We start from the raw sequence: 25,405 nt of genomic DNA, 5'->3' as shown, positions 1-25,405 counted from the left end.
CAGAGTACTTCCGGAGAAGCGGACTGAGAGGCCCTGTCTTTCCCCATAGGACTGACCGTGGGTGCTACTGGGACGTAAGTCGGGGCTTGATCAACCCTGGCTGGGTCACCTGGGCGAGGGTGTATGTTGTATGTTGCGAGACCCGAAACACCCTATGACCCCAGGCTACAACACTGATGATACGTCCCAGTTGCATCCATGTGATGTTTTTCCTCATTGGTACTTTAAGTATATTTTGATGCCAATACTTTTGTACTTTTACTCAAGAGACATTTTGAACACAGGCCTTTTACTTGCAACAGAGTATGTTTATGTTGTGGTATTGCTACTTTTACTTAAGTAAAATATCAGAGTACTTCTTCCACCCCTGGGTCTGCTTCAGTACTCACGCTGGTGACCTTGCGGTAGATCTGCGCTGCGTTCTGACACTCAGAGTACGGGTACTCGGACGTGGCCATCTCCAGGATACACATCCCGAAGGCGTAGACGTCCACGGCCTCGTCGTACTTCTCCTCGTACATCTCCGGGGCCATGAACTCTGGTGTGCCTATCGGGATACATGGGCAAACCGGGGAGAAAGGTTTAAACGGTTGGGTTCATGACAAAAACCATCATCAGCCGCCACGACACTTCAAGGGCAGTGGTGAAAAAAGTACTTCAGGTTCACAATTACTTCATCTTCACAATTACTTCATGTTCACAATGCGTCGCAACACATTGTGAACATTTGCGCACTTTTGCGAACATAGCGAACATTTGTAAAATATGTTGTTCCAGTGTTCCAGGGACAACATATTTATATGTATTTATATATTTATATATTTGAGTTACAAATGTTCGCTTTAAAAAAAATATAAGCAGATCAGAGAGAGAGACAGAGAGAGAGAGAGACAGGACATTATTTTTTGTGTGTCTTTGACCGACCAACCACATGAAAACTCTTTGTTGTGACCTGACCGACACTGCAGGTCAAGCACCATCATAAATAACCATCAGCACAATACCCTATATCCTTCATATGAATAGTAATGGGACTGTGGAAGAGGAATACAAGAAATAGGCCTACTTAAGAACATCAGTGTTTTATAACTACAACTTTTTGATTGTTATTATCTCAAATGCCCTCTCCATCCGTGATGAATGTCATGCATTATATATATATTGCAACTTGTGACCAATTTAGTTTCAGTTAATCAAAGGCTAGGATTGTAAACATCTCTTGCTTTTCCTTTTCTCTGCCTACACCAGAGAGCGAGAGAGAGAATGATGTATCATTATTGTCTGTGCTATTAAGAAGCCAAAGGCTACATAACAGCTAAATAATCAATCAGAGTTAAAAAACTTGGATTGTGGGGGTTTTGTGGCTGTTGGGAGCTTGTACGGAAAGGAATTTCACCCTTTTTTACATCTGTAAAAGGCATTACACACAGCAGGAGTGATGGGAATAAATTATATGAAAATGTGTTGCGATTATTTAACATAAAAAAAAAAACGTATCCCACGATTTTGTAACCCATCTTTCTCCCAGTGCCAACTGCCTAAGCTTGTAATCCTGGGAGCTACTCTCCCTCTGCCAGCCTGGGGAGAGCCCGGAACTGAGCTCATGCTTCCTTCAATGCATGAGGAGTGAGCAGGCCGCTTCTTAATAATAATAATAATAGCTTGAATTTATATAGCGCCTTTCATAAACCCAAGGACGCTTTACATCAGAACAATGAACAACTAACAGACAAATGAACAAACAAACAACAAACAACTATATGCCATAAGCCTGAGAGAATAGGTGTCTTTTCAAGGCAGCTTTAAAAGAGTCCAGTGTTGGAGCATGGCGAATCCCTATTGGGATGGAGTTCCACAGAGTGGGGGCTGCCACACTGAAGGCTCTGTCCCCGAAAGTTTGCATGTTTGTTTTGGGGACAGCCAGGAGGTCCATGTCTGTGGACCGCAGGGTCCGTGACCGGCTCGGTTTATGGAGTAGGCTTGAGAGGTACTGTGGAGCGAGGGCGTTTTGACATTTGTAGGTGAGAAGGAGGAGTTTGTAATGGATGCGGAATTGAACAGGAAGCCAGTGCAGTTGTTTACGGGTTGGGGTGATGTGCTGCCAAGGCTTGGTGCGGGTGAGAACTCTGGCAGCTGAATTTTGGACATACTGGAGCCTATCCAGATATTTGTTTGGGAGCCCAAACAGGACTCCATTGCAGTAGTCCAGACGGGAGGTTACAAATGCGTGAATGAGGGTCTCAGTCACAGAATCGGAGAGTGAGGGACGGAGCCTAGAGATATTCTTATCTCCTGACAGGGGGGAGTTTCCCCGGTAGGACGTAGTGCGTGGAAGGAACACATTATTCCAACCAGTTCCTTTCCCCTCCATCAGGCGCCCCGGCTGACCAGGGGGAGGCAGTATAGAAACCAGCATTACTACATGTTTTTGGGAGGGTACCTACCCTAGGAGACACGGGGAGAACATGCAAACTCTAGACAGAAAGGCCATTTCGCCAACCCCACCTAGGGTATGGGCACTGATGATGCGGAGGAGTGGACACAGTGACATCATTTGTCACTGTGATGTGACAAATGATGTAGAAGTTCAAGTTTAAACTGGGGGTTAAAAATAAAAAAAGAAAGAAAGAAAGAAAATGTGATGAGATTTCTTACCGATGACACTTTTAGCGAACGAGGCACTTTTGAGCGTGGCCAGGCCCAGGTCCCCGATCTTCACGGAGCCCGTGGTCCCCGTGATGAAGATGTTGTCACACTTCAGGTCCCGGTGGATGATGGGGGGGGTCCGCGTGTGCAGGAAGTGAAGACCCTTCAGGATCTGTCGGCTCCATCGCTGCAGCACCTTCAGCTTCATCTCCTTGAACCTCTTCAGGTACCTGGAGCATGCAGAGAACCCGGGTTATTACAGTAGTTATTATTATATAGACTAAAACCTCTTCAGGTACCTGGAGCATGCAGAGAACCCGGGTTATTACAGTAGTTATTATTATATAGACTAAAACCTCTTCAGGTACCTGGAGCATGCAGAGAACCCGGGTTATTACAGTAGTTATTATTATATAGACTAAAACCTCTTCAGGTACCTGGAGCATGCAGAGAACCCGGGTTATTACAGTAGTTATTATTATATAGACTAAAACCTCTTCAGGTACCTGGACCATGCAGAGAACCCGGGTTAACCCATTAAGACCTGGAACTGTGTCATTTTTAGATTTGAGCTAAAAAGCATTATTTTACACTTTGGGCTATTCAAAAATAGCAGATATACAAGCTCATAGCGCGGCACCGAGTGCCGCGCTATGAGCTTGTATATCTGCTATTTTTGAAAAATCGTGAAAATGTGTGCAAATCTTTGAATATATATATATTTTTAAAGTGAACATTTTTAACTCAAATCTTTGCTTCTGGGGGTCCCTGGAACAACATATTTTGATGGAGGTCCGCGGCCAAATACATATCATTTTGGGGGTCCTTGACATGAAAAAGATTGAGCACCACTGATATAGAAACTTATGTTTTTCAGAATACTGTTGAGATATAGGAGACATGTAGAATCGGATTCAGGTCTCAAAGGGTTAATTAATTAATTCATTCCCGGCAGTTAATGTGTGTGATCCAGAAGATCTCTCTCTGGCATAACGGTCTGTCAACATCAACCTCTTCTCTCTGGACAGTAAGCTGCTCTAGAAGGGCTGAGAGAGAGCTTGTTGAAACGGCCTTGTCTTTTCAAATAAACAAAAGGCTTTTAGCTCTGAGAGCGGAGTTGATAAAGACATCTAGAGAAGCACATGGCGGTGGAAAACATTTCCAGGAAGACGGGATAATTGTGTTATAGACGCTGTTTGTTTCACCTGGTCTTTATGTCCAGTCAATGAGACAGTGAGAGAGTTCAATACATTTAGACCGAGAACGCATCTGTGTCATTTTAAGGTTTCTTTTGGCTATTAAAAAATAGCAGATCTACAAGCTCGTAGATCTGCTTTTTTTTTTTTTTTAATGAAAAATGTTTTGAAAAACTTTGCAAATGTTTGAATATAGTATATATATATCTTTTTTAAAGTGAACATTTTGTAACTCAAATCTTTGCTTCTGGGGGTCCCTGAAACAACATATTTTGAAATGGGGGTCCGCGGCCAAATACCGGTACATATAATTTTGGGGGTTCTTGACATGAAAAAAGTTTGAGAACCACTGATCTTATAGCAACATATGTTTAAAAAATAAAAAACTGTTAGGATTTAGAAGACATGTGTAGAAATCCCCCAGAAGCAAAGATTTGAGTTAAAAATGTTTGCTACAAAAACATATAAGATTTGCACAAACTTTGACGATTTTTTCGAAATAAATAGCAGATCTACAAGCTCATAGCGCGGCACTCGGTGCCGCGCTATGAGCTTGTAGATCTGCTATTTATTTGAATAGCCAAAAATAAATCTATACAATGACACACAGATGTGTTCCCGGTCTTAATGGTTTAATTGACAGTGTGCGTTGCTGACGTCAGCTCAGTATATAGTTTGTGCATAATGACAGAGTTGACGTGTCCATGGGCCTCGTGATGTTCATCCACCCACCACACTGACCACTGTGTTCATTTGTATTAAAAATAGCATCAAGCTAGCACCACGGTGAACCGCGTTTAACCGCTAACACTCTCACAAGCGTGCACGTTTACAACCACTTGCCCAACGCCCCGTCCTCTCATGATGTGGTCAGTGTCTCACACAGTCAGCCACCAGAGGCTCCAGAGTAGGGCTGGGCCGTAGATACCATTATAATACTGATATGAGAATAGATATCGTCTGGGATTTTGGATAGCGTAATATTGTGATATGGCATAAGTGAGCTTGTAGATATGCCTGCTAGTGCCACGGAACCCAACCCGCCTCAATCCGCCCCGCGAACCCTTATATAAATCTATGGCTCAACCCGCCCCGCGACCCGCGATTTTTTTTTATTCTGTAAAATCATGGTTAGAAAATAATCCCCAAGTGTAGTCAAACTGTTTTATTGTTATTATTCTTATTCTTATTAGGAATAAAGACAAAACAAGAGCATGTGATTCTTTATTTATTTTTTTGCGTTTGAGAGCGGCTGACCCGCTCACCCACAGCCCGCATAATTTCCTCTGAAATTCTGACTCGACCCACCCGCGCTGCGGGTTGACCCGCGGGTTACGGGTCAACCCGCGCATTACTGCCTGCCATTATCGCTATTTAAGAAAAATGTATAAAGAAAATGTATATTATTGTCACAATGTCATTAGAGGCATTTGACCCAAAAATAGCATGACCATGTTTATTTTTTTTGCACAATATAGATAATTTTTTAGGTAGAGAGAAACGGGGAGTGACACGTAGCAAAAGTCATCGGGCTTGGGAATCGAACCTGTGATTCGCAGTCAGGCTGTATTAGAGCCTATGGGCCCTATAATTGGCACTGCTACAAGCCCAAAAGAAGCGACTATAATAGGCCACATGAGCACTTCAAACCTATATATGTCGGCCATTAAACAACGTGCATATTTATATATGTTGGCTATTTGAAAATAAACCGCAACCCGCATCTACCATTGTTTACAAGTAACTTTACAGAAAAACAAGCCCAATGTGGCTTATAATAAGCAGACCTGGCAATGCTGCAGAGAGGGAGACAGGAGAGCGTAAGATTGCATTGGGGATAATAGCTAGCGCAGTCTTCTCTTAAAGGTAATGGCATCTGGCATGGTGATTGGTTGTATCATTGTAACGCCCAAACCACACCTATGCATAATGTAACGGGTAGCGCAGGTGTTTAGCGGGTAAGGCAGGTATCCCAATATAGCAACTTTTGCACGGGATCGCCCCTTGCGCACTCCTAAATCCTCAAATGGTGGATTTAGCCAGTATTGTCCTGAATAGGGCCCCATACATATGTATGCCAGCGGCAGCGGCGGACTGGCCATTTGGCGTACCGGGCAAATGCCCGGTGGGCCGCTGGGCCAGTGGGCCACTGGGCCAAAAAATAATAATAATAATAATATATATATATATTTTTTTAAATATATTCTTAAAAATGTTTTAGAGTTATTACGGTCATATCCGAGTCGTGCGGCCCAATTATTAATTACGTTAATGTTTGGGCTGGGATGCTTTCCAGCAGGCGCCTCAGTGCGGCTGCAGAGTTCATGTGCAGGGCTGGGCTGGCTCAGTGAAACGCCCCCCCCCCCGTTGACAAAATGGGGGGGGGGGGGCCAGGGCTGAATTTTGGTCCCAGTCCGGCCCTGGCCAGCGGCGCACAAAACATAGCATGATATTTGATTTTGTACGTGCATATCCACATGATGAATGCCCAACAAACGCCCATCCTGATTGCCAACCCCTCTGCCCCCCTTCGGCCACGGTCAGGGCATCAAAGGAGCTCAGACTCACGTTTTCAGGGTGCCTGAGGTCATGAGTTCGGTCACCAGGAGGATGCACTTGTGTCCCTTGGACGTGGACTTCCAGGAGTCGTGGAAGCGGACGATGTTGGGATGCTGCAGACCCTTCAGCATCTCCACCTCCTCGCTGAAACGCTGCCGCTCCGCCTTGGTCAGCTTACGAGTCTGTGGAGGAGGACAACGGTCAGGTTAGGTCACATAGACTCACACATCAAAACACAGATTAAAGCAGTATATATAACATATACATATATATATATATATATTGGATTTTTGTATCGATATTGTAATCTGAATACGATGTATCCCTCCATAGACTTCTTCATATGTGCTAAGCCCAGTTAGGGCCAGGCCTGAAAAAGAAGGCCTGGCCCTAACTGGGCCTAACTGAAGTCCGGAAAACCCAGAAAAGGTGTCATTGCGTGCTTAACTCATTCAGTGCCAAAAATATTTCTGGCTATATCACCCCTGTGCCAGAGCCAAAAATACATTGTAAAAAAAAAAGTGCTTAGGAAGCGAGATACAGCTTTTTTCAGTAAGATGTTAAACAAGAAGTGAATGGAGCAGCAAATCTTCAAACCATGATATCTTGGGTTCTGAAAAAAAAAAAAAAAAAAAAAAAAAAAAAAATTGAAATTTTTATTATTTTTTTATTCATGACGTCTCAGACGTCATTGGCACTCTGGGCTTATGAAAAACGTGACGTCTCAGACGTCATAGGCACTAAATGAGTTAATGTCCTCAAAGTTACGCATTCAACACGCTTTGAACTGAGCAGATTGGACCTTCCGTTCCAGAGATAATGATCAAAACATCTTGAAAACGGCCACTTTCGCAGAAGTTTGAGTTTTGGCCATTTTCGCCATTTCTTATCCCTGTAAGACCCGGATTCTTTTCAAGTTGTGATGATTCCTGGCTCTGTGGGGGGTATTTATATGCAAATATCCTGGTCAATGGCATTGTAAGACTAAACAATAGGACCCAATGAGGATTTAGAGGTGAAAAAAAAAACAAAAAACAGAAAAACAAATTATTTAAAGTCCTTTCTTTATAAAATATAATTGTTGCCAAAAAGCATCGCTGGGTCTTAGAGGGATAATTATACAGCATTTGGCGAAGAGATTTGGTATAGATGGTAAAGAGTGGTTCAAGTACAGAGCCAACAGGTCCAGTGTATGACGGAAAATTTCTAGACCAGTGCCAAAAATAATTACAATTAATCCTGACATATTTTAGCCACTCAAACAATATCTTTCCTCTCATAAATCTAGATTTTTTTGAGCGTCCCGAAACGTCAAGATTTACTTTGGCCATTTTACAAACTACTTTCTGTAATGGAGTTTCAATCATAAGACGGTTGTCATGGTTGATTATGTAAGAATGTTTAAGTGGAAATGTGGGGGATCTGTTCAGTCAGAGCCTGGTTCCTTCAGGCTATGGGAGCTTACAATACACAGGAACCCAAAAAACCCACAGGTTTATCCCTCTGTGAGCCCCCCCCTCCTCCCCCCATATTACATAACCATGACTTTTCCATCCAGGGGAACCAGAACCTCTGATTTTAACCCATTCAATCCGGGAACGCGTCTGTGTCATTTTAGATTCAGGCTATAACCATTATTGCATACTTTTGGCTATTAAAAAAATAGCAGATCTACAAGCTCATAGCGCGGCACCGAGTGCCGCGTTATGAGCTTGTAGATCTGCTATTTTTTTTGTTGAAAAATCTTTAACATTTTGTGCAAATCTTTGAATTCATAATATTTTTTGAAGCAATATTTTTTAACTCTTGCTTCTGGGGGGGGTCCCTGGAACAACATATTTTGATGGGGGTCCGTGGCCAAATACATATAATTTTGGGGGGTCCTTGACATGAAAACATTTGAGAACAACTTATAACAACACAGGTTTTTCAGAAAACCGTTTTAGATTTTTCACGATAAAAAAAAAAAATGGCAGTTCTGCGATTTTTTTGACACAGATGCCTTCCCGGATTGAGTGGGTTAAGACATGTTAAAGGGGAGGTTTTCCGTGTTAAACATGGAACCAAACACTGTGAGGGAAACAAAGCCATTTATTGTGCGGGCGTTCGGCCCCGGGGCTCCTGTATGTATGTATGAGGATGAATGGCCTGATTTAACTAAGGTTTTGGAGCCAGCTCTGCCTGTTCGTTCACTGGGCGCTTTGAGTGGAAAAAGAGAGCTTTTTAAGGGCAGCATGATGATGAATCCTGCATTGAGGAGGCAGGTTTGGTTTCTGGGAAAAAACGCACGTTGGGGCTGCATGGCTGCTTATGTTGATGTTTACAATCAGCTTTAGACCGGCTTGACGTTCTTTCCCCTTCCCCCTCTCTCTCTCTCTCTCTCTCTTCCTAGGTCTCTCTTCCTCTCCCCTTCATGCGAAAACAGCTGATCTACAAGCTCACTTGCTAGCTTGTAGATCGGCTGTTTTTGCTGAAACTGTCGTACGGAGAAGTATAGGGCTTAAAGCCTATACTACTACTTCTACTTCACTTTAAAACACTTCTGGGGTCATTTTAACATCTACACTAGCTTTTTGTGTGCAACACACACAGTTTATTAAGTTGTTTGATTCAATATTTAGATATTTGATATTCATTTGATCAGATACGCCCCCCCCCTCCTATATAAGCCTATTCAACTTGAATTTCCTTTTGAGACTCATTGAAAAGACATGTCCCTGCTTCATTGAGTGATGCCTTTTTAATTGGTTTTATTTTATCATTGAAAAGGCATACTCCTTAGCTTTACAGAAGCCCCGGTCTGAGCTATTAAAGAAAACAAAAAAGAAGGAGAAAAGATTTTCTGTCACATGTGTTACTACGTTTTCTCCTCATTCATACAAGTTTAAAGCCACTTTTAAAAAACACTGGCATATTTTAAACTCAGACACAGAATTGGCATCACTGTTTAAGTATCCTCCTTTATTCTCCTTTAAACGGGGAAAAAACCTGAGAGACCGGTTAGTACATTCAGACTACCAGTCTCCTAAGGTTGTCTTAAGACAAACACGTTTGTGTCCTCTTCCTATGGGGAACTATCCCTGTGGCAATTGTGCCCAGTGTGGCAATACACAAGACCACATTTTTTAATCATCCTCATACAGGCAAGAAGTTCAAAATCAACAGCATTATCACTTGTGTGTCAACCCATGTGGTATATTTAATCAGATGCCCGTGTGGTCTGGCATATGTTGGTAAAACTAAAAGACAGTTAAAACAGAGAATGAGTGAACATAAAAGTTCCATACGTAGGAATGACAGAGATTATCCTGTTTCTGTCCATTTCAATGATTGTATACATGACATCTCTACTTTCCGTTTCATTGGCATAGAACAAGTCCCCCTACCAAGGAGAGGTGGTGACCATGATCATCTACTTAAACAGAGAGAAGCATACTGGATATTCACACTTCAAACACTTCACCCGAAAGGGCTTAATGATGAATTCTTATTGAATGTAATGTTGTAACTTCTTTGCCTGTTTCTGTGTAGTTGTTTTATTATTATTATTATTTTTCACTCTTATTTTGAGTAGGATCTTATGATATGATTACTATTGTTGATTTCCCTTTTTTTTTTTTTTGGTATGACTTTTTTCCTGTGTATTATTGTCATGAGTTATTTTCAATAATACATGTATAGGATTTTCTAAGGCACTGTGCATTTTAACAAAAGTCACATGACTACTTTAAGACGCAGCTGTCTGAATGAATGATCACATTGACCTCTTCTGATTGGCTGTCATAGCCTCAGAAAGTATAAAATGTTTGTCAACCTGTCTATACCCTAGCTTGAGAAAGGTCCGAAGGGACCGAAACGTTGCTCTTTTATTAAATATCTCTGAACAAAGTGAGCAGTTGTGTGCGGGTCTAATCTTTTTATTAAGATTTTTTTGAAGTAATTGGTTTTATTTAAAATAAATAAATAATAGTAAAATGCAGATCCCCTCATGCATTAGGAGGACGATATCATGCAGTCACCTGAAGCAGGAGGTGTGTTTTTTTTCAATGAGTCTAAAAGTGAAGAAAAGGCCACGATGCAGGATTTATTGAACACCAACGTTTTGACCTGGAAAGGTCTTCTTCAGTGGAAACGTTGGTATTCAATAAATCCTGCATCGTGGCTATGATTCTCCTTTTCTTCACTTTCAGACTTCTTTACCAGGGTCAGCAGCACGTCAGCAATACTGGTGTCTGTGCAACCCTTCTCCTGTTTGTTTGTCTTTTTCAATGAGTCTAACATTCATTAAAAGGACATCAGTCACCAGAAGCAGGGAGGGACGTGTGATGTAACATGGAGTTTAACATTGAATGACCCCAGGAGTGTTTTAAAGTGAAATTCCCCTTTAAAGTGCTTCAGTAAGGTGCTTCCTGTGGCTCATGTTACCTATACATACAGTCTGACCACATCATCACAGGAGGCAGGCTGTCCTGAAGACCCCATGTGACACCGGACCCCCATCCATCCATCCATGTCAGTCACCTGTCCAGCTGTCATCACATTAAGCAGGCCATTTACTACATGAGACCCCCAAGCCTGGACCCCTGGCCTGGACCCCCTAGCTTGGACCCCCTGACAGGCAGAGAACACTGTGTCTGTAAACGTTCCAGGTAAATAATTAGGTTGATATCGATGGCTTTGCGACAGGAACACCAGGCTGTGTGTTGTTGTACCTTAGTACGTACGGTACGGTAGTCTACTTCCTGTTCATGAACCATTTGTCTACATAAACAACCCATAATAAACCATGTTGCATCATCACCTGTGGCAGAAAAAGTACTCTGTTCTTTCTTTACCAAAGTAAAAGTAGTGATAGCCAGAGGTCATTAAGTTTGCATTATAGTAACTGATGGCACAATAGGCTTAAGTGTCCCTGTGGTGCAGCCACACTCTGTGTGTGTGTGTGTGTGTGTGTGTGTGTGTGTGTGTGTGTGTGTGTGTGTGTGTGTGTGTGTGTGTGTGTGTGTGTGTGTGTGTGTGTGTGTGTGTGTGTGTGTGTGTGTGTGTTTACCACATATTTCTATACTTGAGGGCCAGATGTCCCCACAAGTATAGTATCATTTGTGTCATTGACATTGTGAAGACCATGGTCCTGGCCACTCCTCAGTCATGTTGTTTTAAAAGAGCTGAGGTTACAGGTTAGGATGAGGCATTTAAGGGGTAGGTTTAGGGTTAAATAAGGCAAGCAAAAAGTAATACCATGTGTGCGTGCCTGCTTGTGTGCGTGTGCGTGCATGTGCACGGTACATGTTGTGTGTGCGTGTGTGTGTGTGTGTGTGTGTGTGTGTGTGTGCACGGTACATGGTGTGTGTGTGTGCGTGCGTGCATGGTACTGTATGTTGTGTGTGCGTGTGTGTGTGTGTGTGTGTGTGTGTGTGTGTGTGTGTGTGTGTGTGTGTGTGTGTGTGTGTGTGTGTGTGTGTGTGTGTGTGTGTGTGTGTGTGTGCGTGCATGTGCATGTGCATGTGCGTGTGCGTGTGTGTGTGCACGGTACATGTTGTGTGTGTGTGTGCGGGGGTGAGTGCGTGTGTGTGTGTGTGTGTGTGTGTGTGTGTGTGTGTGTGTGTGTGTGTGTGTGTGTGTGCGTGCACGGTACACAGTCACAACACATTAAAATGCAAAGAAGACGCAGCAGGTTTTGGTCACTTCTGAGGGAAGTCCTCAGAACAACAAACATCCACTCTGACGTTTCTGAACCAAAGCAAACAGCAGTCCATCCCACCCTGAGTCTGGAGAGTCCTACTGCTACATGTTATAAAAAACATAGATTTGATTAAAGTTTCTATTTCAGAACATTTAATTTATGAGCAAACACAAAAAAAACTTTTGGATAAAATAATAAACACATGAACTGATTTTTTTTTTTTTTAAATCCATGCGTGTCATCACCACCAATCTGCTGTTGTAGAAAGAGACAAATCGGCTGCATAATTGCCTGAAAACCGATACCGTACATTTGTGCATTATTTATGTTGATTATTGGTTGATTGTTCCAGTGTTTAATGCCAAAAACACAATTAAACCGCTAATTGCAATTATTTGAACGGCAATTAATCGTCGACTACTATTCCATGATGGTGACAGCCCTGCTTCCAGCACAACACCACAGTCTGCTACATAACATCTGACCACAGTCTACGGGAACACATCTGTGTCATTTTAAGATGTCTTTGGCTATTCAAAAATAGCAGATCTACAAGCTCATAGTGCGGCACTCGGTCGCAGTATGTTGTGCCAGGGACCCCCATACATTTGGCTTTTCTGAAAATAGCAGATCTACAAGCTCACAAGTCGTGAGCTTGTAGATCTTCTATTTTCAAATAGCCAATGTGTGTATAGGCATATATAGGGTTAAATTGGTTGACTAACTCATGTTGCTGGGGTGGGGACCCCCTGGAACCCCCTCAAGGACCCCTGGGGGAAACCACTGGCTGAAAGCATTAAGTAGGAACTCACAGAGACATCCAGGACAAGAGGAAACAATCCTCTCTGATAATGATGCCATTATGTGACTCTATTGTTCTGTGAGAGTGACGCAACAATGTCTTCTTAACAATGAACACACACACACACACACACACACACACACACACACACACACACACACACACACACACACACACACACACACACACACACACACACACACACACACACACACACACACACACACACACACACACACACACACACACACTCCACCCATGTGTTCCTCCCACCATGTCCACAAAACATTTCAATTTCAGTTAAAGAACTTAATTAAATATAAAGCCCGGCTGTCATTTCCTGGAAACATATGACCCCACTGAGGAAGAATGCCCCCCCCATGCCCCCCCCCCCATTCCAAAGCTACCAGATCTGTAAATGAGCCCTCAGTCAGTAATGACATCTATGTGAGGGAGAAACCATGGAGAACCAGCCAACCACAATATTAACCCATTAAGACCGGGAACGCATCCCTCATTTTAGATTTTAATCACTTTAACCATTATCTTATACTTTGGCTATTCAAAAATAGCAGATCTACAAGCTCATAGATCTGCAAAAAAAAAAAGAATCATGACAAATGTTGTGCAAATCTTTGAATATATACTTTTTTTAAAGCGAACATTTGTAACTCAAATCTTTGCTTCTGGGGGATTCTACAAATGTCTTCTAAATCCTAACAGTTTATTTTTTTTAAACTTATGTTGCTATAATATCAGTTTTTTTCATGTCAAGGACCCCCAAAATGTTATGTATTTGGCCACAGACCCCCATCTGAAACTATTTAGTTCCAGGGACCCCCCAGAAGCAAAGATTTGAGTTACAAATGTTCGCTTTTGAAAAAAAATATATATATATATATTCAAAGACGTGCACACATTTTCATGATTTTTCAAAAATAGCAGATCTACAAGCTCAGTGTCTTAAAGGACACAGTCCAGGTCTTAATGAGTTAATTGAGTTAGTTAAGTATTGACAGTCAGCCACCAGGGACACAGAGCAGTATTGTTCAGACTCAGTTGATAGAACGGGCCTGTGGTTAAAAATATGCCCACACACTTTTTACTGTGCCGACGACACAGCTCTGCTGCTGGGGGTTAATCACTTTTAACTTGCCTGTTAACGTCCCTGTTTAGGCGGAAAATAGCCGATCTACAAGCTCTACAGATATTCTAATTCTATAATAAATGTATTTATGAAACAAATAATACATACATTTTAATTGATGAAAAGTTGTGACTTTTTTTTGTTTAACTTTTTAAAATCTTTTGATATATATACATATGTGGGGGACCCTAACATGGGTCCCCACCCACTGTTTGGGAAACAGTGATCTAGACAAGGTGGCTGCAAGGTGTGAATTTAACAACTGTGTCGGGGGGGGGTCACCATACCCAATACGCAGCTGAGCAACACTGCGCTGCATTTGCTTTGCACCGGGCGGGAGATACAGTAGTGTCCTTTACTGTAGCAGGAAAATATCACTGACATAACCTTTAATTAGATTAGCTGCAGCTGTGTTGCTTGACATGTTTTTAATCTGCTGTAGTTTTTAAACTTGAATCCAGAATACAAACAAACTACAACATCAGCCTATAGGATTTCATGCCTCTTAAGTGGTTGATTCACTCGTCTCTCTTTCCACAGAGAGTGATCTATTCTTAGACACCGGGATGGGGGGAGGGGGGTGAGGGTTTAGGGAGGGAGGGGGGGGGGTTTAGGGGTCTGTAAAGCAGGAGCCTGTACAGACATACTTTGGGCCCGGAGCCACATACTGTACTGTATAAGTGGAGTTACGTAACAGTGTTGCTGTCGGAGCAGCAGAAACCTTGTATCTACCAAGTGAAACTTTAGTTATTATGTTTCCTTTTGTTTATTTTAGGTCGTAAATCAATGTCATACTTTTAATCGCAAAAAGTCTGTCGTGCAAAATACGTGAAAATTGCCCGATCTATGACGACACGTTGTGAGTTTGTAGATCAGGCAAAATTTTGCTGTTTATGACATTTCTTTAAAAGAGGAAGTGGTCACGTGATCTGTCTGTGGGTCTTATCAATATTAAACCAATGAAAAGTATTAACAAGGGCTTGTGACTAAATGATAATAATAAAACATCTATTTCCTGAAAAGTAACAGTTGTGGACATAGGAGTTGTCCAGAGGACAGAGATGATGATAAGCGATGTGTTGACAGTAGAGAAAGACACTGGTATTAGATGGACGTCCCTGTTCTGTCTTCACTTATTATTATGACAACCAGTTAGTGAACAAACCACAGCCTGACAACACTCACCAGACAACACCATGAGCAGGGGTGGATAAAAGTACTTGCATTTTTTTACTCACGGAAAAGTATCAATACTGTAATGTAGAAATACTCTGTTACAAGTAAAAGTCCGGAATTAAGTGGGTAGTATTAACTCTCTCAGTGCCAATGAAATAAAAACATATGTTCATACTGTGCCAGCGGGGACATAGATTGGTGAAGCAATAGGAAGCGGCGCTGGAATCCAACCACCTGGGTTTGGATCCGCCCTTCAAGACCATTGATAGGGCTCGCTCTTTCAGGCTATAAGGACAGTGAGAATCCTACTGCGATTTAGTTTTAGTTTTTACTTAAGTAAAAGTAGAAAAGTATAGTAAAAAAATTACTCCGTTTATATAAGTAAAAGGCCTGTGTTAAAATTGTACTTGAGTACTGACATCAAAATATATACAGTAGCAAAGTAAAACCAGTTAAGCCCTATTTTATACTTTGGCTATTTTCAAATAGCCAAAGTATAAAATAGGGCTTAACTGGTTATTTAATAATAATCTAAATCGGCAAAGCAACTTGTATCTAGTAACTTGTAAGTTTTCAAATAGTTGCAGTGGAATAAAAAGTACAATATTTGCCTCTGAGATGTAGTGGAGTAGTAAGTAAAGTAACTCAAAATGGAAATTATCAAGTAACGTAAAAACAATCCTCAAAATTGTTCTTAAGCACAGTACTTGAGTAAATGTAATGAATTACATTACAGTCATTTAGCCAAAGAGACTTACAATAAGTGCATTCAACATAGGTAGGGAACGAAAACTACTAATCACCAGAAGTCCTAAGTGCATTCTCTTCTAAAACAAGCAACTAAGAGTATACCTTCTTAAACAGATGAGACAAATAAGAAAATCAAATGAGCAAGAGCTAAAACAAATAAGTGTATCGAATAAACAAGATCCAATAAAACAAGAGCTCGTACAACTAATTGAGAACAAGTAGGCCAGGCTAAGAGGAAGGGTAGTGTTTCCTGAAGAGGTGGGTTTTCAGCCTGTGGTGAAAGATGCTGTCCTGACATCAGTGGGGAGTTCATTCCACCACTGTGGGGCCAGAACAGAAAAAAGTCGTGACCGTGTAGATTGGCCAGAACGACCACTTTCTACCACTGACAATCAGAGAGCAGAACCAGGTGTCTTGATAAGAACAGAGTTCTAACTCTACAGCAAATCATTTATATTCTAACCAGATTAAATCAAATCATTTATATTAGAAATCTGAACATGACACAAATGTGTTCCTGGTCTTAATGGGTTAAAAGACAAATATTGCACTTTTGACTGGAAGGGAAAACATAATGAATTAACCACTTGTTTCAAATATAGTAAAACCAGCCGATCTACAAGCTCACAATGCATTGCACGATGCAAAGAGTTGGGAGCTTGTAGATCTGCTATTTTTGAAAATCTTTGGGGGGCAAAATGTCTAAATTTCAATACCGTAATGCATTGATATAAACAAATATACAATTGACTTTATCATTTGTACAAAATCTTTTTAAAAGCTACTTTAACTCAAGTATAATTTAGACTGAACAACTTCCACTTGTAGTGGAGTAATATTTGACCAGGAGTATTTATACATGGTTGAGTACTTTGTCCAGCACTGGTAACGGGACATTTAGATCCTGAAATGTGGTTCTTCCAGGCAGCACTTTGGTGTTTAACCCATTAAGACCGGGAACGGTTCTTTGGCTATTCTTCTATTCTGGCAGATCTACAAGCTCATAGCGCTCATGATGAGCTTGTTTTAAAGCGATTTTTTTTTACTTTGGTCTGTGCTTCTGGGGGTCCTTGGAACAACATATGTTGAGATGCGGGAGTCCGCGGCCAAATATATATCATTTTTGGGGGGTCCTTGACATTAAAAAGTTGGAGCACCACTGATATAGCAACATACTTAAGATTTAGAAGGAAAAAAAAGAAATATTTGAACACATTTTCACGATTTTTCAAAACAATTACAGATCTACAAGCACTATGAGCTTGTATATCTGCAATGTTTTTAATAGCCAAATAAATATCAAAATGACACAGATGCATTCCCGGAGTGAATGTGTTAATAAGAACACAGTGAGCCCACACACATTTTCCACTGCACTATTCCATGCTTTTTTTCCACATAGTATTTCCAGAGTTTACATTAGCAGCAGTTTGGCTGCTGTGCAGGAGAGCTACAGTCTCTGGTGAGGGTAGGGTAGGGTAAGGTAGGGTAGGGTAGGGTGGGGTAGGGTAGGGTAGGGTAGGGTAGGGTAGGGTAGGGTAGGGTAGGGGGTAGGGTAAGGTAGGGTAGGGTAGGGTGGGGTAGAAGGTACTTTAATAATCCACAAGTGGAAATAAACCACTTTCATCCTGGCGTCCCTATTTTGACAAGTCATCATGTCGTAATACATCTTCAAAAACGGAGAAAATTGCATAATCTACTTCACAACACATCGGCCTGCCACACATTGTGTGAGCTTGTAGATCGGCTATTTTTGCTGTCGCTTGTACGATTGAGCATAGACAGTAGGGCTTGAAGGGCCTTATCTTCACATAATTCTCACATAATTCTCATTATAAGATGGCACCATCTCTGTCAACTCTCTGTGTCTCAGAGGAGGGCTGTGGACAGTTCAGAAACTTGCCTACCAGCGACATCATCGATGAGGATTCCAAGCTAATAGAGCGTCGCAGTTCCCGCCCACTTCCTGGTGCAGGAAGTAAATACTCGATGCATTTTTCCCATTGACTTTTACAAAGATATTTATATAAATTAATTTAAGCCTAGAATCAAGCCATCCAGGATCCTGGTGAATCATGACCATAAAACGTTTGATTCTGTGAAAAAACTTTTTTGAAAACGTCAAAACAAATGGTATTTATTAAATATAGTATATCATATCATTAAATATGAAATAAAATAAAATCACTGGATCCTGGATGGCTTGATTCTAGGCTTAAATTGATTGATATAAATATTTTTGGAAAAGTCAATGGGAAAAATGCATCAAGTATTTACTTCCGGCACCAGGAAGTGGCGGAACTGCGACGCTCTATAGAAACTAAAGCCTTTACTCTTCCTGGAAAGATATAGCATGCTGAATTAGAAGACATTGTTCTTGCAACAATAAAAAAGAAAAATCTTGTTTGAAATGATCAAACCTGCATCGATGATGCAGACGGAGTGAATAAAATAAATACTGTATGTCGAGCAGACACCTTGTATGTCCTAAACCGTTATTTATCCTAAAAAAAAGTACTGAAAATAGCCGATCTTCAAGCTGTAGATCAGTGGTTCTCAAACTTTTTCATGTCAAGGACCCCCAAATGGACACTTATTAGCCCGCGGACCCCCATTTGAAAAGATACATTTTAAGGACCCCCAGTTTGACATGCATTAGGGCTACGGACCCCCGTTTAATGGCATTTCTATCTCTGGGACCCCAATTCATGTTGTAAAATCAATGTTATCTTAACTCTGAGAGTGTACAAATGGAACCAAATGGACCCGTTAGGGTCCATTTGGTTCCATTTGTACACTCTCAGAGTTACAGACCCATAAGGGTCCATTTGGTTCCTATCCATCATTTAGCTTGGGACCCCCTGGAACCCCCTCAAGTACCCCTGGCGGTCCCCGGACCCCACTTTGAGAACCAATGCTGTAGATCATCTATTGTTGCTGCTTTTGTGCCACACTGTAGTTTGATGAAGTAAGATATTACTTTATGAACAAACATAAAAAAGTTGAAACATGGAGATATGAGGTTTCTGCCCGACATCAACGAGATCTAAAACAGGAACAGACATCCAAGACAGACCTTTTATAGACCTCTAAAAACAACCATCATAGTACAGCAGTAAAACAGTCCAGTAGATTGATAGAACATCCGCCAGCCTGATGGGCCGGAGGTGGAGCTGTAACCCTATAGAGGCGAACAGGCGATCTACAAGCTTGGCAACGTTTTGGCGAAGGGATTGGCGTAGACGTAAAAGTAGAGTTGTGACTCTGGTCCGTTTTACAAGACTAGAGCGTTAAGCGGTTAGAGGTGTGTGTGAGTGTTAAATAGATCAAATAGATCACAGAACGTCATCTGTTTCAACAACGTCTCTCTGTATGAGAAATGAGCCTCAATGGATTATGAACGCTTTCTGTATATAATCTGATAACCTAATGATCTAATGTATAATCTGATAACCTAATGATCTAATGTATAATCTGATAACCTAATGATCTAATGTATAATCTGATAACCTAATGATCTAATGTATAATCTGATAACCTAATGATCTAATGTATAATCTGATAACCTAATGATCTAATGTATAATCTGATAACCTAATGATCTAATGTATAATCTGATAACCTAATGATCTAATGTATAATCTGATAAACTCGTTCCTCAGCCTGTTCTCATTAACAAGGTGAGGGTGAAGCTCTTACAGTCATTGTCCTGATCTCAATGATGGCCTTTTGAAGTGTTATAAAGTGCTGTAACACTGCTGTAGTTGTTCATAATGTGAGTGTGAGTATTGTCCTGCCAGACCCCCTGAACACTGTTTGTACCAAGTTTGGTGCGGGTCGGAGCAACAGTGACAATGATTGGCCCCTGAGGACCCCTCACCACATAACCTCTAGGGCTAGGCTGTATGTTAATGCAGGATAGAAAAAATAAAGCGGTCTGGAGTGCTTGGACGTCCAAAATAAAGTAATGAAGGTGCTCTTTGGTCGGGGAGCCAAAAGTTACAACAAAAGAAAAATCCAAAGGCACTCGTCTGGCAATAAAGTTTAAACAGCCTTTAGTTAATGGCTCCTTCACAATGGAAATACAGTAAAAGCAGTAGTACTGCTTTCACTTTCCATCATGAAAGAGCCATCAAATAAAGGCCTTTTAAAGTGCATCGCCAGAAGAGTTTTAAATAGAGTTTTTTGCCTAAAAATCTGCATACAAATGACTCAATTCATGTGCAACCCTCTTGGAGAACAAACTGTAAGCCATTCCTGTTTTAGCCGTCATTAAGCGAGTGTTAGTACACTATACCAGTAGTTCTCAAACTTTTTCATGTCAAGGACCCCCAAATTGACACTTATTAGCCCGCGGACCCCCATTTGAAAAGATATGCCAGGGACCCCCATAAGAGAAGATGTTGACGGCTCTAGCCGTAAAAATGTTAATATCAAGGACCCCCAGTTTGACATGCATTAGGCTGCGGACCCCCATTTGTTTCAAATATTTTTATTGTGAAGCACAAGTTATAGTTGTACATTTTAGCTTCCTTTTTTTTTTTTAAACAAAAACAAACAGACATAAACACAAGACAGACAGGTAACATGAAAAAAATAAAATAAAAAATAACTTAGCGGACCCCCATTTAATGGCATTTCTATTCCCGGGACCCCAATTTATATAGTAAAATCAATGTTAATTTAACTATGAGAGTGTACAAATGGAACCAAATGGACCCGTTAGGGTCCATTTGGTTCCAATTGTACACTCTCTGAGTTACAGACCCATAAGGGTCCATTTGGTTCCTATCCATCGTTTATAGCTGGGGACCCCCTGGAACCCCCTCAAGTACCCCTGGGGGTCCCCGGACCCCACTTTGAGAACCAACGCATTATACAGTATAACAATCTGTATTAATGTATCCATTTGTAACTGTGAGAGGATACACATGTAACCAAATGGACCAATTTACAGTGTGTGTGTGCGTGTGCGTGTGCGTGTGCGTGTGTGTGTGTGTGTGTGTGTGTGTGTGTGTGTGTGTGTGTGTGTGTCAGATGTACAGTGAGAGGTTCACTGAGTTTCCTTTGATAACAGAGGAACCAGGGGAAGGACTGAATGCTGACGTGTTTCATGTCTGACACACACTACTACAAGCTCCTGACCTGCAAACATTACATTATATCATAAATACACTCAGTTCTCAGAGAGCTGTGGCAGTGACGTCGTCACATGCCACAGCTCTCTGACAACACACCTTGCCTTTGGATGTTTGTAATTGTTTCTTCACATCTGTAATTGTCCCTCAGTGCTTCCTATATAGACCTGCCTTAACCCATTAAGACCTGAGGCCGATTCTACAAATGTCTTCTAAATCCCAACAGTACTCTGCAAAAAAAATGTTTCTATATCAGTGGTGCTCAAACTTTTCCATGTCAAGGACCCCCAAAATTATATTTATTTGGCCGCGGACCCCCATCTAAGATATTTTGTTCCAGGGACCCCCCGAGAAGCAAAGATTTGAAAATGTTTGCTTGAAAACAATACATATTCAAAGATTTGCACACATTTTCACGATTTTTCAAAAAATATCAGATCTACAAGCTCATAGCGCGGCACCGAGTGCCGCGCTATGAGCTTGTAGATCTGATATTTTTGAATAGCCAACCTATCTAAAATAATGCTATATTATAATAAACAACAGTTTTACTGGCAGTATAGCACTCGTCTCACCTGGTTTAGCACTCACTCAGTCTCGTCTAGCAGACATTACAGCAATTACTTCTTCCACCATCGATATATTTTTCCATCAGTGTTTGGGAGTCACACACTGAACAGCCCTGATTCTGAGCAGAGCGGGCCGGTCAGAGCGAACACTCAGTGCTGCTCATACAGTAGGACACAGCGCAGTGTATTTTAGAACCACAACGCACCGACTACACTGTGTTTATAAAACGAGCAGAGAACACCACAGCATAGTTATGAACACACTCAGGGTGTACGCATAAGACAACGTTTATTGGGACACTTTACTGTAAAATACAAATAAATAGGAACGCTGATGGCACCAGTGTTGGATGAGGATCACTTCCCTTTATGTGGACTATATGTTCCTCTATGAGGATTTATGGGTTATAAATCAGGACGGTCGCATTCCCAAAGACCTCCTCTAATGTGGGAGGAGAACAACTGGTCATCCGCACCTGTACGCTGCAGAGATGTCTGTAAGAGAGACATGAAGGCCCTTGTGAGCTTGTAGATCTGCTATTTTTAACATGCAACCAAGTGTAAAATCAGGCATTACGACGCCATCAAGGCACCTCCAAAATACAGTTCAGTCGACTAAATCAACTGTAGATTTAGTCGAATATAATCTTATGATATTTAGTCGACTAAAACTAGACAAAAAATGAAACATTTCAGATGACTAAAATATGACTAAAACTAAATTGAATTTTATTCAAATGACTATGACTAAAACTAAATGTAAAATTTCTATCAAAATCAACACTGCCTGTAGGATGCGTGAACCATGGTCAAACCTGACTGACTTTACTTGTACAGATACTGTATGTTTCACCACAGGAGACTATTTGCACAAAGGCCTATGTTTTATATATGGTTGCTGTTGGGTGGAAACCTTGCATGTCCAAATGCTTTCCTTTTTCTTTTACATAGTGAAAATAGCCGATCTACAAGCTCACACAAGCTTGCAAATCGGCTATTTTCACTACTTGTGTGCGACACTCTTGTATGATGAAGTAGGGTGTTGAAATATGGAGATATGGACAAAGTTTTCTGCCCGACAGTAACGACTACTGTTCTATTACTGCAACATAATGTACACATCTGTATGAGCTGCTATTTATAACCTCATGTACATGTCTGTTACTACTGTATATATACAGTATGCTGCTATACTGTAAAGCATTGGTTCTCAAAGTGGGGTCCGGGGACCCCCAGGGGTCCTTGAGGGAGTTCCAGGGGGTCCCCAGCTAAATGATAGATTAGGCACCAAACGGACCCTTATGGGTCTGTAACTCTGAGTGTACAAATGGAACCAAACGGACCCTAACGGGTCCGTTTGGTTCCATTTGTACACTCTCAGAGTTACATTAACATTGATTTTACAATATAAATTGGGGTCCCAGAGATAGAAATGCCATTAAATGGGGGTTCGTAGCCTAATGCATGTTAAACTGGGGGTCCTTGAAATTAAAATGGTTGAGAAGCACTGCTATAGAGCCGTAAAAACCTTCTCTTATTGAGGTCCCTGGCATATCTTTACAAATGGGGGTCCGCGGGGTAATAAGTGTCAATTTGGGGGTCCTTGCCATGAAAAAGTTTGAGAACCACTGCTGTAAAGAACTGACTCACACCATTGCTATTCTTATGCAATGTCATGGTTTCATTCACCACTACATAACTTACACAAACTGATAAGACTACTAAAAGATCTACTAGATCTACTAGACCTCACTAGACCTACTAGATCTACTAGACCTCAGGACTCACACCCACTGTAACCCCAGCTCACTTTGCTAGTCTGGGACGGCTCAGGTTAGAGGACAGAGTACAGCAACTTGCAATGGGCTCGGTCTTTAACCCATTAAGACCGGGCTATGAGCTTGTAGATCTGCATTTTTTTTTAAAGATTGTGAAAAATAGGTGCAAATCTTTTTTTTTTAAAGAAAAACGGCACATAGATTTGGTGTAGAGAGAGAAAAAAAGCAGTCCAAGGACAAGGCCAACTCAAGTCAGGTTCAGATCAGATATTATGCAGCTCGGCAAAAAACAATTGATCCCAGTGTATGACAGAAGACAACTTCATCATAAATATAAATCTCCAATCCCATCCCTATGTCATATTTTAACCACATGAACCCTAGCATCCCTATTCTGGCAAAATAGTAAACATCTATGTACATGGCCAAGAGAATTTCAGTATTCAGAGTTTTTCTTCAAAAATAGCAGATCTACAAGCTCACAACACTTCGCCTTGAGACGCGTTGTAAGCTTGTAGATCTACTTTCGTGTGACAAAGGGCATTTATTTACGGAAAAAAGAACACAACAAAAGTTTAAATATGAGATACAAGGTTTCTGCCCTGACAGCTACGATGTGTTACTGTTGACCTCAGATGAGCTCACACACGCCTCTGGGCTGGACATGTGTGGAGACAGGTCATCAAGAGGACACACACACACACACACACACACACACACACACAAACACACACACACACACACACAGTCACACACACACACACACACACACACACACACACACACACACACACACACACACACACACACACACACACACACACACACACACACACAGCGCAGCATTCAGACGCGTGGAGAGGCCAGAACTGAAGCAGCAGTGTGTTGCTTTCCAAGACAAACGGGCCATGTTGTTTGTTTGTGTGTGTGTGTGTGTGTGTGTGTGTGTGTGTGTGTGTGTGTGTGTGTGTGTGTGTGTGTGTGTGTGTGTGTGTGTGTGTGTGTGTGTGTGTGTGTGTGTGTGTGTGTGTGTGTGTGTGTGGAGGTTAACCATTAATGTAATAAGGGCTGAATCTCTCAGGGTGACCTGACTCAACTGCAGGCGCCTGGGTAATTACCTGTACTGAATACATACTGTACTCTATTACTCTATGCACAACCACTGTATAGTCTGGGTAATTACCAGTGGTGGAAAAAGTAATCAAATGTTTTACTTAAGTAAAAGTATCAATACAGCAATGTAGAAATACTCTGTTACAAGTAAAAGTCAGGAATTCATTTTACTTGAGTAAAAGTACAAAAGTATTGGTATCAAAATATACTTAAAGTACAAAAGTAAAAGTACTCATTATGCACAATGTCCCATTTCACAAGTTTTCAAATGTATAAAATGTCAAAAGAATATTTTGAAAATAGCAGATCTACAAGCTCACAATGTGTCGCGATGCGATGCATTGTGAGCTTGTAGGTCGGCTATTTTCAAATGGCCGAAATGTATATATAGGGCTAAAGTGGTTAACGTATGTTTTGTAATAATAATCAAAATCTACAAAGTAACTAGTAGCGCGGATGAATGAACTCGTAACGTTAGTTTTCAAAAATAAATTGTGGAGTAAAAGTACAATGTTTGCCTCTGAGATGTAGTGGAGTAGAAGAAAAAGTATTGCAAATTGGGCATACTCCAGTAAAGCCAAAATTCCTCAAAAGTGTACTTAAGTACAGTACTTGAGTAAATGTACTTAGTTACTTTACACCACTGTGACTGTACACTAAGCAAGGTAAACACATGCAGAATGCAGAGAGACAGTGTAGTGTCTCAGTGAACAGGTAAACCAATAACCTACAGTAGCATCAGTCTAAACAATATACAGTCAAAATAACATTCTAACCTTTACATCTGTAATCCTGTGATGTGGCAATAAAGCTGAGTTTCTCTTGTTTCTGTCTTTCATTCTGTCTTT

General features: G+C 41.2%; 1 protein-coding gene across 1 annotated transcript in view; it reads right to left on the bottom strand.

The window, feature by feature from the left end:
- The window catches only part of wnk4a (WNK lysine deficient protein kinase 4a), a 150,361-nt gene that overhangs the window by 68,786 nt on the left and 56,170 nt on the right, over window positions 1-25,405 (bottom strand). The window contains exons 4-6 of the mRNA XM_084078416.1: window positions 6,411-6,583; window positions 2,656-2,876; window positions 390-547 (exon numbers count right to left, since the gene is read on the bottom strand). Coding sequence (XP_083934542.1) covers window positions 390-547; window positions 2,656-2,876; window positions 6,411-6,583 — 552 coding nt within the window. The remainder of the gene's footprint in view (window positions 1-389; window positions 548-2,655; window positions 2,877-6,410; window positions 6,584-25,405) is intronic.

This window comes from Gymnoscopelus microlampas (genome assembly GCF_963454915.1).
Source record: "Gymnoscopelus microlampas genome assembly, chromosome: 14".
In the NCBI taxonomy this organism is placed as follows: domain Eukaryota; kingdom Metazoa; phylum Chordata; class Actinopteri; order Myctophiformes; family Myctophidae; genus Gymnoscopelus; species Gymnoscopelus microlampas.
This window is presented reverse-complemented; position numbering and strand designations above follow the sequence as displayed.